Here is a 15,125-nt window from a genome sequence, read left to right on the forward strand (position 1 = left end):
TAATCAGACTCCCGCCGCACAGCAGTGTGATCCAGTGCTGGTTTCACTGGGAGTTTAATAATGAGACACACCTGAGCTTGTTGCCTAGACACACTGGGGCTGATCAAGCTGGTAGCAAAACCTGGACTGGGTGACGCTGCTGTGCAACAGGAGTCTTGATTTCCATTAAAAAAAAAAAAAAAACAGCCTTTAGAAACGCAGCGATTGGCCACTGAGCTCTGACCTGCAAGTGTCCGTTTCCTCGCCGGTGGGTGGGGCCTTTGTGCACTGCCTGTTAGTAGCAGCCAATCGTCGGCCCTCAATGCAGCAGGGGTCGAGAGGGGATTGTGACATCACTGAGAGAGAGAGAGAGATTGTGTATTTCATACTTGCCAATAAAGCTAATTTTGATTTTGAATTGGAGTTTGAGAGAGGATCTGGGAATCTATTTGTCAAGCTGGGATCTCGAATCTCATTTAGACAGCTGTTTAGTTATAGTGAACCAAGGTTACAATAAAGAAAATCTTATTTATCTTGTCGAAAAATCAATTACTTGGTCCCAAATATAAACCCTAACCCTAACCTAACCCTAACCCCCCCCCCCCCCCATTTGTTGTTTACACTTGATGTCCACATCTTGTTAAACAAGACAGGCAGAGATAGACACAGACACATGGATAGACAGACAGACAGACAGGCAGAGATAGAGACAGCCAGACAGACAGGCAGGCAGAGATAGAGACAGACAGACCAGACACACAGACAGCCAGACAGCCAGACAGGCAGAGATAGAGACACAGACAGACACAGACCCACAATCCTGTTCAGTTTGACACTACAATATAATCCCTTCTATTTGCAGTATGTGTTAGTTTACTACATTCTGAAAAGAGTTTAGTTTCATTACAGCTGCAGACAGAGAAAGAAACAGACAGACAGTCCCTCACCTGTCTGGTTCCCAGTCTGTTGAGCCGGGTGTGGCCCCTCTTTCGACCCTCGCCGCAGTGTGGCCCCCTGTCCACTTGTCTGGGGTCCCTCTGTCCTCGGCGCCTGTGTCAAGCCCGGGGCGGAGGGAAACAACTGCTGCTGTGAACCTGTGGCCCTGGGGGGCCCCCGATTCGGCGTGGTCCTCACTTGGCCAGCGTGGCCCCTTGCGGTGGCAGTGGTGGTGGCCCTTATATACGAGAGAATGACGTTGGCCCCCGAAATGCGCGTGTCCCCGGGTTTTTCCTCTGGCTTGCTCGTCACCCCTGTTCTCCCTACGATCCCCATAATCTGGGGCCTTCTCCTCCTAGGTGTGGCCCCTGCTCCCTGGGAGGCCCCTGACCCCGCTTCCTTTCTCCCTGATTGTGACTCTTTGTGTCTTACTTTGAGCGTGGCCCCTACTCTCGCCAAAGTGGGGCCCCTCACAGTAACTCCGACGACCCTGTTACCGCTGCGCTGCTCTGTGCCGTTTCTAAACTGGCCCCTTCTCTTTTCCACAGAGACTTGCTGCGCTGTGGCCTGGGAGTCCTCTAGTCGATTCGCAGACTCCTGTTCCTGTTCTTTACTCCGTGTGGCCCCCTGATCTACCCTTAGGGGCCAAATTGCCCTGTTTGTGGCCCCTGGCTGCACTATGCCGTTCCCAGTCTGCGTGAGCCCTAAACGTACATTTAGGCCACTTGAATCCGTGGCCTCTACCCTCTGCTGTCTGTCAGTCTGCGTGGCCCCCTGGTCCGTCCTGCTGGTGGCCCTTAATTGTGTCGCCGGGGCCCCTTTCTCTGCTTCACTCCGCGAGGCCCCTAAAATGTGAGCATCCACCTGCGAGGCCCTTTCCTGCCATTCAGTTTGAGTGGCCCCTGGGGGCCAGCTCAGCTTTTTGGGGGCTCCTCTCTGGGAAAGCAGAGTCAAGTGCTTTAACTCTTTCTTGGGCTGCGTGGGGGCCCCCGAACGAGCCGGCTGGGGGCCCTTTCTTCCCTCGACAGCCCCTGCATCGCCCCCCCCTCCCTCGCAGTCTCTTTCCGGGGTGCACAGCAGCGCCCCACTCCCCAGGCAGGAGCACACGGTGCAGGGGGGCACCGCGAAGGACTCCCCCTCTTCCAGCGCTCTCCCGTCGCTGACGCAGCCCGTCTTTTTACACTGCGGGCACCCCGCTCCCCCGGCCTGGACACTTTGGGGTTCCTCCAGGGGGTCCCATACTTCCAAGCAGTTCAGGGGCAGCTCGGGGCAAGGCAGGAAATTACACTCAATCTCACCCCCAACCTTGGCGGGACAGCTGCATTCGGTGCTCCCCGAATCTACCAGGTAGGACCCCCCAGCCGGGACGGTGCCCTCAGTGTACCCTGCGGAAATGCAGTCCCATAGCTGGTACCCCCGACACCTGCACCCCTTCTTTAAACACACAGGGCAGCAGCTGGTGGTGTCGGGGCTGCTGTGCTGCACTGTTGCTCTGTCTCCACTAGGGGCTCCCTCCTCAATGCAGGCAGTCTCCAGTGGGGGGCACCGCACTGTGCTGCAGTCTGTAGCGGGGACCGGGGGACTGGGGCCGCAGCCAGACTGGTGCAAAACCAGTAGAAGCAGGACCAGAGGCGGCAGCGGGAGGGAGGCAGAGAGATGGGGGATCATCACAGAGATTATCGTGGAGCCCCGAAGTTTTGCTGCTGTTTCAGGTTTTATTTTCTTTTTAACTGTGGAAAGATAGAGAGAAAAATAATAAAAGATTTTGAACTTTCAGCTGACCTGTTCTTTTGTATCAGTCTCACAGAGCTCAAACGCAGACTAAACGGCCTGTATAACACAGTGTAGAGAGTTACAGGGTGACAGGGTTAGGGAGAGGACTGGGGGACGGGGGGAGGGAGAGAGGGAAAGAGAAGGGGGTGAAGGAGAGGAATGGGGAGGAGAGGGAGAGAGGAACCTAATCCTTTTTAATTTAGACTAGTTGAGATGAGGACAGAGAGAGGGAAGGGAAGAGAGGGGGATAAAGGAGGGGAGAAAAAGGGGAGATAGAGGAGATGAGGACTGGGACCGAGAGAGAGAGGGGGGGGGTGGAGAAGAGTTTCAGCAGTGCATGTGGAGACAGTGTGAGCACAGCTGTAAAGAAAAGTCGAGCCTGTAACCTCTGTCAAAAAGACGCCAAACTGAATCCCCCCTGCGGTTGAACTTATGGTTCTTGACACACGCACACACACACACACACACACACACACACACACACACACACACACACACTGACACACATTCACACTGACTGACCTGCTGTGACCCCTCCTCACCCACAGGTCTTGAAAGACACTCTCACCCCTTTGAGAAATACCTGCGTCTCAGACTGAGATAGCAGTGACCAGAAACCACTCGTCCAAAAACAGCCCTTAGAAAATGTCCCACAGTGACAGCACAGCACAGTGTAATACAGCACAATATAGAACAGCACAGTGTAATACAGCACAGTGTAATACAGCACAGTGTAATACAACACAGTGTAATACTGATCATAGGTAAAGCATAGGGAAGCATTGTAAAGCACAGAGAGGTGTGGTAAAGCATAGGGAAGCATTGTAAAGCACTGAGAGGTCTGGTAAAGCATAGGGAAGCATTGTAAAGCACAGAGAGGTCTGGTAAAGCATAGGGAAGCATTGTAAAGCACAGAGAGGTCTGGTAAAGCATAGGGAAGCATTGTAAAGCACAGAGAGGTCTGGTAAAAGCATATGGAAGCATTGTAAAGCACAGAGAGGTCTGGTAAAGCATAGGGAAGCATTGTAAAGCACAGAGAGGTCTGGTAAAGCATAGGGAAGCATTGTAAAGCACAGAGAGGTCTGGTAAAGCATAGGGAAGCATTGTAAAGCACAGAGAGGTCTGGTAAAGCATAGGGAAGCATTGTAAAGCACAGAGAGGTCTGGTAAAGCATAGGGAAGCATTGTAAAGCACAGAGAGGTCTGGTAAAGCATAGGGAAGCACTGTAAAGCACAGAGAGGTCTGGTAAAGCATATTGAAAAACAAACCGTGGTAAACCATGGTAAATGCACAGTAGAATAACCATGGTAAAAGCATGGGGGTAAAACCGTACAATTACCCGACACAGAGCGAGACTGACTGCAATGTACTGCACGCCCGGAGCCTATGAAACAAGCGCTATCTTGTCGGACACACACACGCTCGTGAAAATTAGCCAATATCTTTTTTTAAACGCAAATACAAGTTAAATTAACACCGTACTTACTCTGCTTACTGTGTCTCGTTCGGTCAGTTGCATTTATAATGATATCCGTTTACAACCTCGCTTTCCAAGTCACCCTCCTCGCTTGGAAACAAAAACCTCGCTCCGATTTTTTTTTTTTTTTTTTTTTTTTTCGAGTTATGAAACTGAAGACTGACCTTTTCTGACCACTGGTGGGTAAAAAAAAAAAAAAAAAAAACTAAAGTGTTGCAGTGATGGATTTCACCCGCCAGGCGGCAGCACTGTCTCGTACACGATTCTCATTCATAAATCGTGGGGGGGGGGGGGTCATTTTAAAACGCGCGTTTGAGTCTTTATTATTAGACTATAGTAGTTTCCCGTAGCAACTTAAATGGGGGGTTCTTTATTTACTCCCCGACAGGAATACAATTCACACGGAGAAAGGTGAAAACATGTATTATTAATAATCCGAAATTCATCGAATTTACACCAAAGCTCCGAGTTGCCGCTGCGCTTGGTGACATTATCGTAACCCTGCGACAGAAACAGTGACATTCCGAGTGGAGGAGACGAAGTGTACAAATGATCTTTAAACAGCGCCGCGCTGCACTGTCCACGATTCCCGTTTCACAAGAGTGTACAAATCACACAGAAACGTACAGTCAGCGTGCCTTGCCCTGTTTTGGACTGTTTTGGTCCATTTAGGTACCAAATTAATTACAAACCTCACGGGTTTCAACTAACCATACGTCATTACTGGAAATACACAACGAATCCGATTCCTTTGTGACTGAATCAGAAAACAAGCTCAGGGTTGCACAGCAGTGTGATCCAGCCCTGGTTTCACTGGGAGCTTAATAATCAGACTCCCGCCGCGTGTTGCCACACTAGGTCGGGAAAAAGTGACCCTCGAATTATTAGTATGCGAGGGCGACGTCGTGTCCCACCTAGGTCGGGACCAAAGTTGATTTGACCCTCGAATTATTTGGTTGAAAGGCGACGTGTCGTACACTAGAGGGCGGCGTGTCGCCACACTAGGCATAGTAGGACCAAAGTGACCCTCGAATTATTAGTCTCTGAGGTCGGCGTTGTCGACACACCATCGGTCGGGAACCAAAGTGACCCCTCGAATTTTGTCTGAGGGCGGGGAGGTCGTAACAACTATGTCGGGACCAAAGTGACCCTCGAATATTAGTCTGGGGCGGCGTGTCGCCACACCTAGTGTCGGGACCACAGTTTGACCCTGGAATTAATTAGTCTGTGTGGACTCGAAACAAGTGTGGGGTGAAACAGAAACATATAAAACGACACCACGAATAAATTAAATAATAATAATAATAATAATAATAATAATATAATAATAAAACTTATATTTATGAAATTTTGTGTGGTCAGTGAAAAAAAAAAAATTTATAAAATATTGTCGTTTAATATCCTTGTACAGGTGGGTTGGTGGTTACGACCGGTTCTTTTAGTCCCTAGATCTCTCCTTTCCGTATCTCTAAGGGAGAGAGAGAGAGAGAGAGAGAGAGAGAGATATAGAGCGAGAGAGAGAGAGAGAGAGAGGAGACACTAGCTGGTTAGCAAGGACTGACAAACAAACGCAGTCAAGGGCAGAACGAGAGAGGGAGCAGAACCGCACTCAAAACGCAGTGAGACCTCGACAAATCACAGCCCAGCGCTGAGAGATTCATCATAGACCCCTCCCAATGTGCAATTGATTGATGGGGGGAGGGGGTGACGTACCATGTATTGCCTCTCTCTTTCTCCCTCCCTCACATATTTCAATTATTTATTTTTGGTACATGTATTTATTCTTTGTCCTTCACCATTCATCAGTGTGTGTGCGTGTGTGTGTGTGTGTGTGTGTCTCAGTGTGTGAGTCCAGTGTTGGTAGTGTGTGTGACACTCGTGGCTCCACACACACACACTACACCACTCACAAGTGAGTGTGGTTGGTTTCTCTGTGTGTGTGTGTGTGTGTGTGTGTGGGTGTGTGTGTGTGTGTGTGTGTGTGTCTCTGTGTGTGTGTGTGTGTGTGTTTGTGTGTGTGTGAGTGTGTGTGTCTGTATCTCAGTGTCTCAGTGTGTGAGTGTGTCTCAGTGTCTCAGTGTCTCAGTTTGTGAGTGTGTCTCAGTGTCAGGTGTGTGTGTATCTCAGTGTTTGTCACACAGTGTGTTAGACAACACACCAGTCTCAGTGTATCTCAGTGTCTCAGTGTGTGAGTGTGTCTCAGTGTCTCAGTGTCTCAGTGTGTGAGTGTGTCTCAGTGTCTCAGTGTCTCAGTATGTGTATCTCAGTGTCTCAGGTTGTACACACACTCACACAGAGTCACAGAGGCACAGTGTCACACACAGTCAAAATGTGTGTGTCAGTGTCTCAGTGTGTGTGTGTCTCAGTGTCTCAGTGTGTGAGTGTGTGTGTGTGTATCTCAGTGTCTCAGTGTGTGAGTGTGGCAACAGAGTGTACGAGCAGGTGTGTGTGTACTATGTGGAGCACCACTAGGTTCTGTGTGTGTGTATCTCAGTGTCTCAGTGTGTGAGTGTGTCTCAGTATCTCAGTGTCTCAATGTGCCATGCCCTTTTCACAGTGCTATGCCAGGTCAGGATCGCTAATCTTTTCCCTCCTGTCTCTAATAGTTTGTCCGGACAGCAGGGTGCTGCTGGCGTTTTCCTTGTGCAAACAGCCGCGTGTTTGAGAACGGCCATCGACTGCCAGATTGATTTCTGGACTCTAAACTCCTCCAGCAAACAAACACACAGACAAACACTACAGACCAATGCAAATAGCTGAACTATGGGCGTATATATAATAGATTGCATTGTGTGGAGGTCGGATATTACCCCAAATGGATTATAGGGGGGAGGGAGAGGGAGGGAGGGGGGAGAGGGAGGGAGGGAGAGAGAGGAGAAAGAGAGAGAGAGAGGAGAGAGAGAGAGAGAGAGAGAGAGAGAGAGAGAGAGAGAGAGAGAGAGAGTGGAAGGCAGTGGGTTTGAGGAGCTCAGTGGTTAGATAAAGAAAGCGCTGGGCTGCAGTGTGGAAGGCAGTGGGTTTGAGGAGCTCAGTGGTTAGATAAAGAAAGCGCTGGGCTGCAGTGTGGAAGGCAGTGGGTTTGAGGAGCTCAGTGGTTAGATAAAGAAAGCGCTGGGCTGCAGTGTGGAAGGCAGTGGGTTTGAGGAGCTCAGTGGTTAGAGAAAGAAAGCGCTGGGCTGCAGTGTGGAAGGCAGTGGGTTTGAGGAGCTCAGTGGTTAGATAAAGAAAGCGCTGGGCTGCAGTGTGGAAGGCAGTGGGTTTGAGGAGCTCAGTGGTTAGAGAAAGAAAGCGCTGGGCTGCAGTGTGGAAGGCAGTGGGTTTGAGGAGCTCAGTGGTTAGATAAAGAACGCGCCGGGCTGCAGTGCGGAAGGCAATGTGGGTTTGAGGAGCTCAGGGGTTAGATAAAGAAAGCGCTGGGCTGCAGTGTGGAAGGCAGTGGGTTTGAGGAGCTCAGTGGTTAGATAAAGAAAGCGCTGGGCTGCAGTGTGGAAGGCAGTGGGTTTGAGGAGCTCAGTGGTTAGAGAGAGTGCTGGGCTGCAGTGTGGAAGGCAGTGGGTTTGAGGAGCTCAGTGGTTAGATAAAGAAAGCGCTGGGCTGTAGTGTGGAAGGCAGTGGGTTTGAGTAGCTCAGTGGTTAGAGTGCAGGGCTGCAGTGTGGAAGGCAGTGGGTTTGAGGAGCTCAGTGGTTAGATAAAGAAAGCACTGGGCTGCAGTGTTGAAGGCAGTCGGGTTTGAGGAGCTCAATTGTTAGATAAAGAAAGCGCTGGGCTGCAGTGTGGAAGGCAGTGTGATTGAGTAGCTCAGTGGTTAGAGAATGCGCAGGGTTGCAGTGTGGAAGGCAGTGGGGTTGAGAAGCTCAGTGTTTAGAGCACTGGGCTGCAGTGTGGAAGGCAGTGGGTTTGAGGAGCTCAGTGGTTAGATAAAGAAAGCGCTGGGCTGCAGTGTGGAAGGAAGTGGGTTTGAGGAGCTCAGTGGTTAAAGAAAGTGCTGGGCTGCAGTGTGGAAGGCAATGGGTTTGAGGAGCTCAGTGGTTAGATAAAGAAAGCGCTGGGCTGCAGTGTGGAAGGCAGTGGGTTTGAGGAGCTCAGTGGTTAGATAAAGAAAGCGCTGGGCTGCAGTGTGGAAGGCAGTGGGTTTGAGGAGCTCAGGGGTTAGATAAAGAAAGCGCTGGGCTGCAGTGTGGAAGGCAGTGGGTTTGAGGAGCTCAGGGGTTAGATAAAGAAAGCGCTGGGCTGCAGTGGAGGGTCCGACCACGGCCAGGCAGTGAGAGACCCCCCCCCCCCAGAGACACAGATCTGGCTGGCAGTCGCACCGTCATTTATTTTCTCTGAAGATGTCAGTCGCTGACAGAATAATTGCACAGAGCTGAGAGGACAGCGGGGGTTAGAACATGCATCATTATAGAGGCCAGAGAGGCAGGGAGAGAGAAAGGAGGGAGAGGAGAGGGGGAGGTAGGGAGGAGAGAGGAGAGTGGGAGAGGAGAGGAGGGAGGGAGAGGAGAGAGAAAGGGAGAGGGGACAGGAGAGAGGATAGTGAATTGACCCACTTTCTGTCTATCTGTTTGAAGGTCATTCAAAATAAGGGAGCTGAACTCCATAAACGCAGAATCATTCTACCAACCAGCGTCAAAGAGTTGACAAAAGTGATACACAGGCAGAGCGCAAAGTTTATCTAAAACGAGTTGTTTTATTTGAAGTTTTTTTTAATTTTATTTTTAAAAACAATTCCAAGAACAGTGACCTGCAAACAACACGACAAACAAGCAGGATGCATCTGATCATAGGACACAAAGAACAGCTCTGAACACAGACAGAGAGACAGACACACACAACCATGTCACTGAGAGATGAGCGAGAAGCGAGCGGGGGGGGGAGGGAGAGGGGAGAGGAGCGGGGGGGGGGGGGAGAGAGAGAGAGAAGTGGGGGGGAGGAGGAGGAGCGAGAGAGGAGGAAAGCGAGAGAGAGGGGGGAGGATGTGAGGGGGGAGGAGAGAGGAGGGGGACGGAAAGAGAGAGGGGGGGAGAGGCGGGGGGGGAAAGAGAGGGGGAGGAAGGAGGGGGAGGAGGGAGACAGAGATGGGGGAGGAGAGAGGAGAGAGAGAGAGAAAGGGAGGAGAGAAGAGAGAGAGAGGAGAGGAGAGAGAGAGAGGTGAGTTAGAGAGAGGTGGGGGAGAGAGGGGAGAGAGGAGGAGATGGAGGAGAGGGAGGGAGATAGGAGAAGGGGAAGAATGGGGCGAGGAAAGAGGAGGGAGAGAGGGACGGAGAGAGGGATGAGCGGAGAGAGGAGAGGGGGGGAGGAGGAGAGAGCCGAGACGGGGGGGAGAGGAGAGAGAGAGAGGAGGAGAGAGAGGGTGATAATTAATTCTGTCATTTTGTTTTTCACACTACACCAGTTTTACCATGCAAAAAAAAAAAAGTTAAGAATCAAAAAAGTTAAGAATTTACAGGAAAAAAAAAAAAACTCTTCTTCACCAAAACGTCTTATGCAAAAAAAAAGAAAGAAAAATGACAAAATGTACAATTGCTTTCTTCTGCTCCAATCTCCTTTCAGATTTCGCATGGATATATTCACAGTTCTCAGCAGCAGTGGGACTGATCCTTTTCAGCTTCAGTGACCCGTGAACAACAAACAGCTGCTGATATAAGATACACAGAGATCGCTGACTGCTTGATAAAGCTCTGAGTGGGTCTCTGTGTTTCACAGGAGCTGTCGGCACCTCCTGCCCCCAGTCGCACCTTGAGATCAGGCAATCGCCAATGCTTGCTTGTCCCGGGACGTCCCGTGTCCTATCAGGATTGCCGGCGAATCTTTTTTTGTAGTTTTTATTGTAAAGCGCTATATGAAAGCAAACTGTACTGTACTGATCATTTAATAATTTTTCAGGATGACACGCAATGAAGAGCTAACAATTGATCGCTAATATGCCAATACTGGATTATTGATCTGTCCCTATGACCTAGTTCATAGCCTTCGTAGAAGTTTGCAAGCAGTGGTGCTTCGCTGGACAGAACCACAGTGACGGTGTCTCCCGCAGTCCATAGCACCACCATTTACAAAATACAATGCAAAAAAACAGCACATACTTTTCAAAAAGTTTACCACTGTAAATTACAATGCTTCCCTGTGCTTTACCAGACCTCTCTGTGTTTTACAATGCTTCCCTAAGCTTTACCACACCTCTCTGTGCTTTACAATGCTTCCCTATGCTTTACCAGACCCTTCTGTACTTTACAATGTTTCCCTATGCTTTACCAGACCTCTCTGTGCTTTACAATGCTTCCCTATGCTTTACCAGACCTCTCTGTGCTTTACAATGCTTCCCTATGCTTTACCAGACCTCTCTGTGCTTTACAATGCTTCCCTATGCTTTACCAGACCTCTCTGTGCTTTACAATGCTTCCCTATGCTTTATCAGACCCCTCTTTGCTTTACAATGCTTCCCTATGCTTTACCAGACCTCTCTGTGCTTTACAATGCTTCCCTATGCTTTACCAGACCTCTCTGTACTTTACAATGCTTCCCTATGCTTTACCACACCTCTCTGTGCTTTACAATGCTTCCCTATGCTTTACAGGACCTCTCTGTGCTGTACCAGACCTACTGTGCTTTACAAGACCTCTCTGTGCTTTACAATGCTTCCCTCTGCTTTATGCTTTACAATGCTACAATGCGCGAAGACACGGTGATACGCAGCTGTGCTTTAAAACATACCTATGCTTTACCATGCCTCTCTGTGCTTCATTACACTTTGCTGTGCTTTTTACATGTGGGAAACTTTTATAAGAGAATTCAAAGACAATATTATTTTGTTATCCTTGCTGCAAAAAATAAATATGAATTTTCACCCTGGCGCCCACACAATGAGAACTCTGGACCCAATACTTGCTGAATTAAACCAGCAATGATTGCTGATTCAGGCAACTCCTTCACTTTATTTTAGGATGTTTCCATCATTCTGATCACTGGTTTTTAACTATTTATTTTATTGTTGTACAAATCTGTGTTGGTTTCACAGTGAGCTGCTCTTCAGTTTTAGCTGCTCTGCTGTAGACATCTGCAACTCTGGCGGGAGATCATACAATCTTTATGTTTGTGAGCGCCATCTAGTGCACAGCGAGTGTGTTGTCAGCCAAACAAAAGGACAGTTGATCCAAAAGTGAGCGGTCACTAGGTGGCGCTGGTATCTTTTATAAAGATGGATCAGGCTGTCACCAAAGGATTGAATTGTGCATATTAGATATTTATATTATATACATTTTACCATAGCTTGATTATGCCAGCTGTGTTGAGTGATTGCAACATTATAACGCACATTGTAAGGCTATAGTCAATAAAATGTAAGATAAATAAAAATACACAAGGATTAATATAAATTAAAGCATGCACACGCACACGCACACGCACAGGCACACACACGCACACGCACACAGGTTAACATTTCTGGCTGTCGTGATATATCCTCTGATTTTAATTTTAATTTTAATTTTTAAAGACGTTGAATTAAAATTCATGCGTTTTTGGTCAAACTTTTTTTCCTGTACAGAACTCGGGAGCGGGTACATCTCCCAGTGCAATCCCGTTTGGGATCCGAAGTCAGCCGACGATTACAGTCCTGCTGAAGAACTTCCAATGGTCAACGATTCCACATTCGTTATTTTTTTTATTTTTAGATAATGTTTCTCTCCGTTTTTTTCAAAAGCAAAAACAAAAAATATAACACAGGCTCGCCCCGCCCCAGAGCTAAATACACCAGTTCAGTTTCTATACAGGTAAACAAACAGATAACAACAGAGATCTCTCTGCTGTGATTCGCAGAGTAAGGAAGGAAAGCAACTGTGAAGTCTTTCAGCACAGCAGGCTTACAAAAAAGCTGGGACTGATTCACCTGCCATAACACTGTCAATAGCACAGCGTGGGACTGATTCACCTGCTGTAGCACTGTCAATAGCACAGCATGGGACTGTCTCACCTGCCATAGCACTGTCAATAGGGTGCACACCATGGGGCAGGTTGTGAGTCTGCAAGGTGTTTAAATTGTTCTGGAGGTATTCAAGACCATTCCTTGATGATTAATACCCATCTCTTAATTCCTTTAGGAATTAGGATTTAAGCTGTATTGTATTGCACTGTACTGTATTCAATTGCACTGAACTGTGTTGTATTGTATTGTATTGAATTGTATTGTACTGTGCTGTATTGTATTTTTCTGTTTCAATTGTTTCTGAAAAGGTTAGCGTTCCACACCCCCCCCTCACCGCGTAACACTGTGAGAAGAAGTATGGGGCAATGTCTGACATCCGGTAGATTAAGTACGTGGGCGGAAAGGGCAGGAGGGATAATACACGTTCATAACATTTATGGAGATTCAGTTCCGATTAGTGACGCGACACGTACAGGGTTTGGGTACCCACCCCTCGAAGCACGACAACACTACGCTTACATCAGACATAACATAAAAACACGACACATCACAGGGTAACGTGAGCAGTTGTTCGCAACCCGACATATGCATCACGGGGCGACTGGCGAAGTATTGACACCACGGCCAAGAGTCCCCAAAGCCGGTCTCAGAATTGTGGAAAGCTACACACCCCCCCCTCACCGCTACACCGTGGTGACGGACAGCAGGGGATTGTAGATCTTCTTCCCATCCGCGGACCTTGAACCGTGGGCCAGCATCTCCTGAATGGTGATCCAGTTGTCCAGGATCCGACGGTTCCTCTTCTTCATGGTCTTCCTGTGGCTGAGCGCAATGATGCTCATCTCCGCCTTCCGTCCTCCCTCCCCTCCCTCCCCTCCCTCCCCTCCCGGCTGCAGCGAGTGCTGCTCCCTCAGGCAGTCCAGCCGGCTCTGGATCATGAACTCCCTTCTCTTGCGCTGCTCCCGAGCCCGGACCAGGTGCTGCTTCCTCTCCTCTTTGCTCCAGTAGCGTCCCATCTTCATCTCGCTGACGGCGTCGTCGTCCGTCGTTATCCCGCTGCGCTCCTCCTTGATTTTCATCGCCCGCGCTTTCAGGAGCCGGTCGCGCACGGGCCGCTTGGCCACAAACCTCGTCCCGTCGCTGCGCACCTTCACCTTCCACTCCATCCGGACGGGCTCGGGGGGAAGAAGAGGAGAGAAGGAAGCTGCTTTCTGGTCACCCACCAGGGAGTCCTGGCACATGCTAGCCAGGCTCATTGGGCTCTGGTGGCCCCCGCTGCTCTCTGTAACCCTGTCCTCCTCCTCCCCCTCCTCCCCTCCGGGACGTCCCAGCTGCAAGCAGCTCTGGTAGTGCTCAGGCAGCCTGCCGCCCGCGCCGCGCCTCCTCCTGGAGAAGCAGGGGCTGGTCGAGGTGTTCTGCTCCCGGCTGATGCTGCTGCTTTTTGGGTGTCTCCTGGACTCCGAGTGCCTCTTGCCGCCCCCACTGCACCTGCTCTCCCTGTCCTGGGACAGCGAGCCGAACTTGGCCGGGCTGCCCTCTCGGCCGGGCTTGGCTCGGTTCAGGTTGGTCCCCTTGCCTCTCCCCGGTAGGGAGGGGAGGTCGGGGGTGCGGCAGCTCTCTCCGGTGTTGTAGGCGCTGGTGGTGTCCTTGTCCGAGCGCTCAGGCAGCTCCGTGATGTCTGACAGCTCGTGTGCGAGGGGCTCGCTCAGCCCCAGCCCCAGTCCAGCCTTGCTGGCCTCTTCCTCCAGCAGCCACGCCTTCATGCACCGCTCCCTCAGCTGCTGCATCTTCTGAGCTCGCAGGATGTTCCTGCACTTGAACTCCAGGTGGCGCAGCTCCTCCTCCAGCATGGCCATCTCGTGCTCCAGGCTCTCGTTGCGGTTCACATCCAGCTTCTTGGGCAGCCCGCCCCCCGTCTCTGCCCACCTCGGGTACGGGTAGGGGTATGGGTTAGGGAACAGATGGTGGTTCCCATTCTCTAAGTGGCACTTGATCTCCAGCAGCTCCCTGTAGCGCTCTAACTCTTCCTCCGTCAGTCCCGGCATCATGAGAGCCAGAGAGGGCTCCCCAGCATAGCCCAGAGCGGGGCCGCAGTCCAGAGGCAGGAGGGAGTCTGTGCTGAAGTGGAAGTCTCTGCTGTGCAGGGAGGAGGTCTCGCTCCTCCCTCCTCCCCCCCCTCCAGCTCCGAAGTGGAATTTGCGCTGGCTCCCCGGTGTCGTGGTGTTGCTGGTGTGCTCGTCTCCCAGAAGGTCGTGCTCGGAGGACTCCTCGTACCTCGTGCTCTCGTCCGTCCTCCCCACCCCGCTGTCCAGCTCCTGGCTGTTACTCAGGACTGTCCTCAAGCTGTCCACTGCCCCCGCTCTGGTCTCGTTCAAGGGGGACGCGTTGTCCAGCAGGGGGCAGGATGTGGACAGGTGGCGGTCCAGCCCCTTCAGCTCTCTGCTGTTGTCGTTCTGCTTGTCGTTCTGTTTTGCGAAGGAGGGCGGAACAGGAAGGGAAGGAGAGAAAAACAAGAAAAGAGAAGAGAGCGTGAGAGAGGACGTAAAGGCAAGGACAGGACAGAAAAATAAAGGGAGTGTGTGAATCTGTGTCTGTAGTTAACGCCTGTGATAATTCTGTAAGTCTCAGATGCTGTGTGCTCAGATTCGTTTCCACAGATCTCAAATGTGTAGCTTTGGAGAAGAGACTGAGTCAAGCAGACCAGCGTTTGGGCTCTAGTGCCTTTCTCTATGTCACTTATAGACGTGTCCCATAGTAAAAGCACAACAAACTGCAATACAGCACAGTGAAAGCACGGTAAAGCATAGAGAAGCATTGTAAAGCACAGAGAGGTGTGGTAAAGCATAGGGAAGCATTGTAAAACACAGAAAGGGATGGTAAAGCATAGGGAAGCATTGTAAAGCACAGAGAGGTGTGGTAAAGCATAGGGAAGCATTGTAAAACACAGAAAGGGATGGTAAAGCATAGGCAGCATTGTAAAGCACAGAGAGGTCTGGTAAAGCATATGGAAGCATTGTAAAACACAGAAAGGGGTAAACTAA

At 50.2% G+C, this 15,125-nt stretch overlaps 2 protein-coding genes across 2 annotated transcripts; both read right to left on the reverse strand.

Annotated features, from left to right (window-relative positions):
* Positions 1-189: 189 nt before the first annotated feature.
* LOC121328969 (fibulin-2-like) lies at positions 190-4,280 on the reverse strand. Its single transcript, XM_041274125.1, has 3 exons — positions 4,175-4,280; positions 927-2,645; positions 190-335 (listed from the first exon to the last, which is right to left on the reverse strand). The coding sequence occupies exons 2-3, from the start codon at positions 2,581-2,583 to the stop codon at positions 190-192; spliced, it is 1,803 nt and encodes a 600-aa protein (XP_041130059.1). The 5' UTR covers positions 2,584-2,645; positions 4,175-4,280.
* A 6,654-nt stretch (positions 4,281-10,934) lies between these two features.
* LOC121328385 (PDZ domain-containing protein 4-like) lies at positions 10,935-14,886 on the reverse strand. The gene is made up of 2 exons (XM_041273018.1): positions 12,755-14,886; positions 10,935-12,407 (listed from the first exon to the last, which is right to left on the reverse strand). Exon 1 carries the CDS (start codon positions 14,130-14,132, stop codon positions 12,768-12,770), a length of 1,365 nt encoding a protein of 454 aa, XP_041128952.1. The 5' UTR covers positions 14,133-14,886; the 3' UTR covers positions 10,935-12,407; positions 12,755-12,767.
* Positions 14,887-15,125: the final 239 nt, after the last annotated feature.

This window comes from Polyodon spathula, chromosome 16, assembly GCF_017654505.1.
Source record: "Polyodon spathula isolate WHYD16114869_AA chromosome 16, ASM1765450v1, whole genome shotgun sequence".
In the NCBI taxonomy this organism is placed as follows: Eukaryota; Metazoa; Chordata; class Actinopteri; order Acipenseriformes; family Polyodontidae; genus Polyodon; species Polyodon spathula.

What these genes read in the sequence shown, in the direction of transcription:
- LOC121328969 (XM_041274125.1), bottom strand. Translation starts at nt 2,583, where the DNA reads ATGATCCCCCATCTCTCTGCCTCCCTCCCGCTGCCGCCTCTGGTCCTG. An exon ending in ACAGACTGGGAACCAGACAG is followed by an intron (nt 336 to 926) that starts GTGAGGGACTGT and finishes TCTCTCTCTCAG; the next exon opens with TGATGTCACAATCCCCTCTC.
- LOC121328385 (XM_041273018.1), bottom strand. Translation starts at nt 14,132, where the DNA reads ATGATGCCGGGACTGACGGAGGAAGAGTTAGAGCGCTACAGGGAGCTG.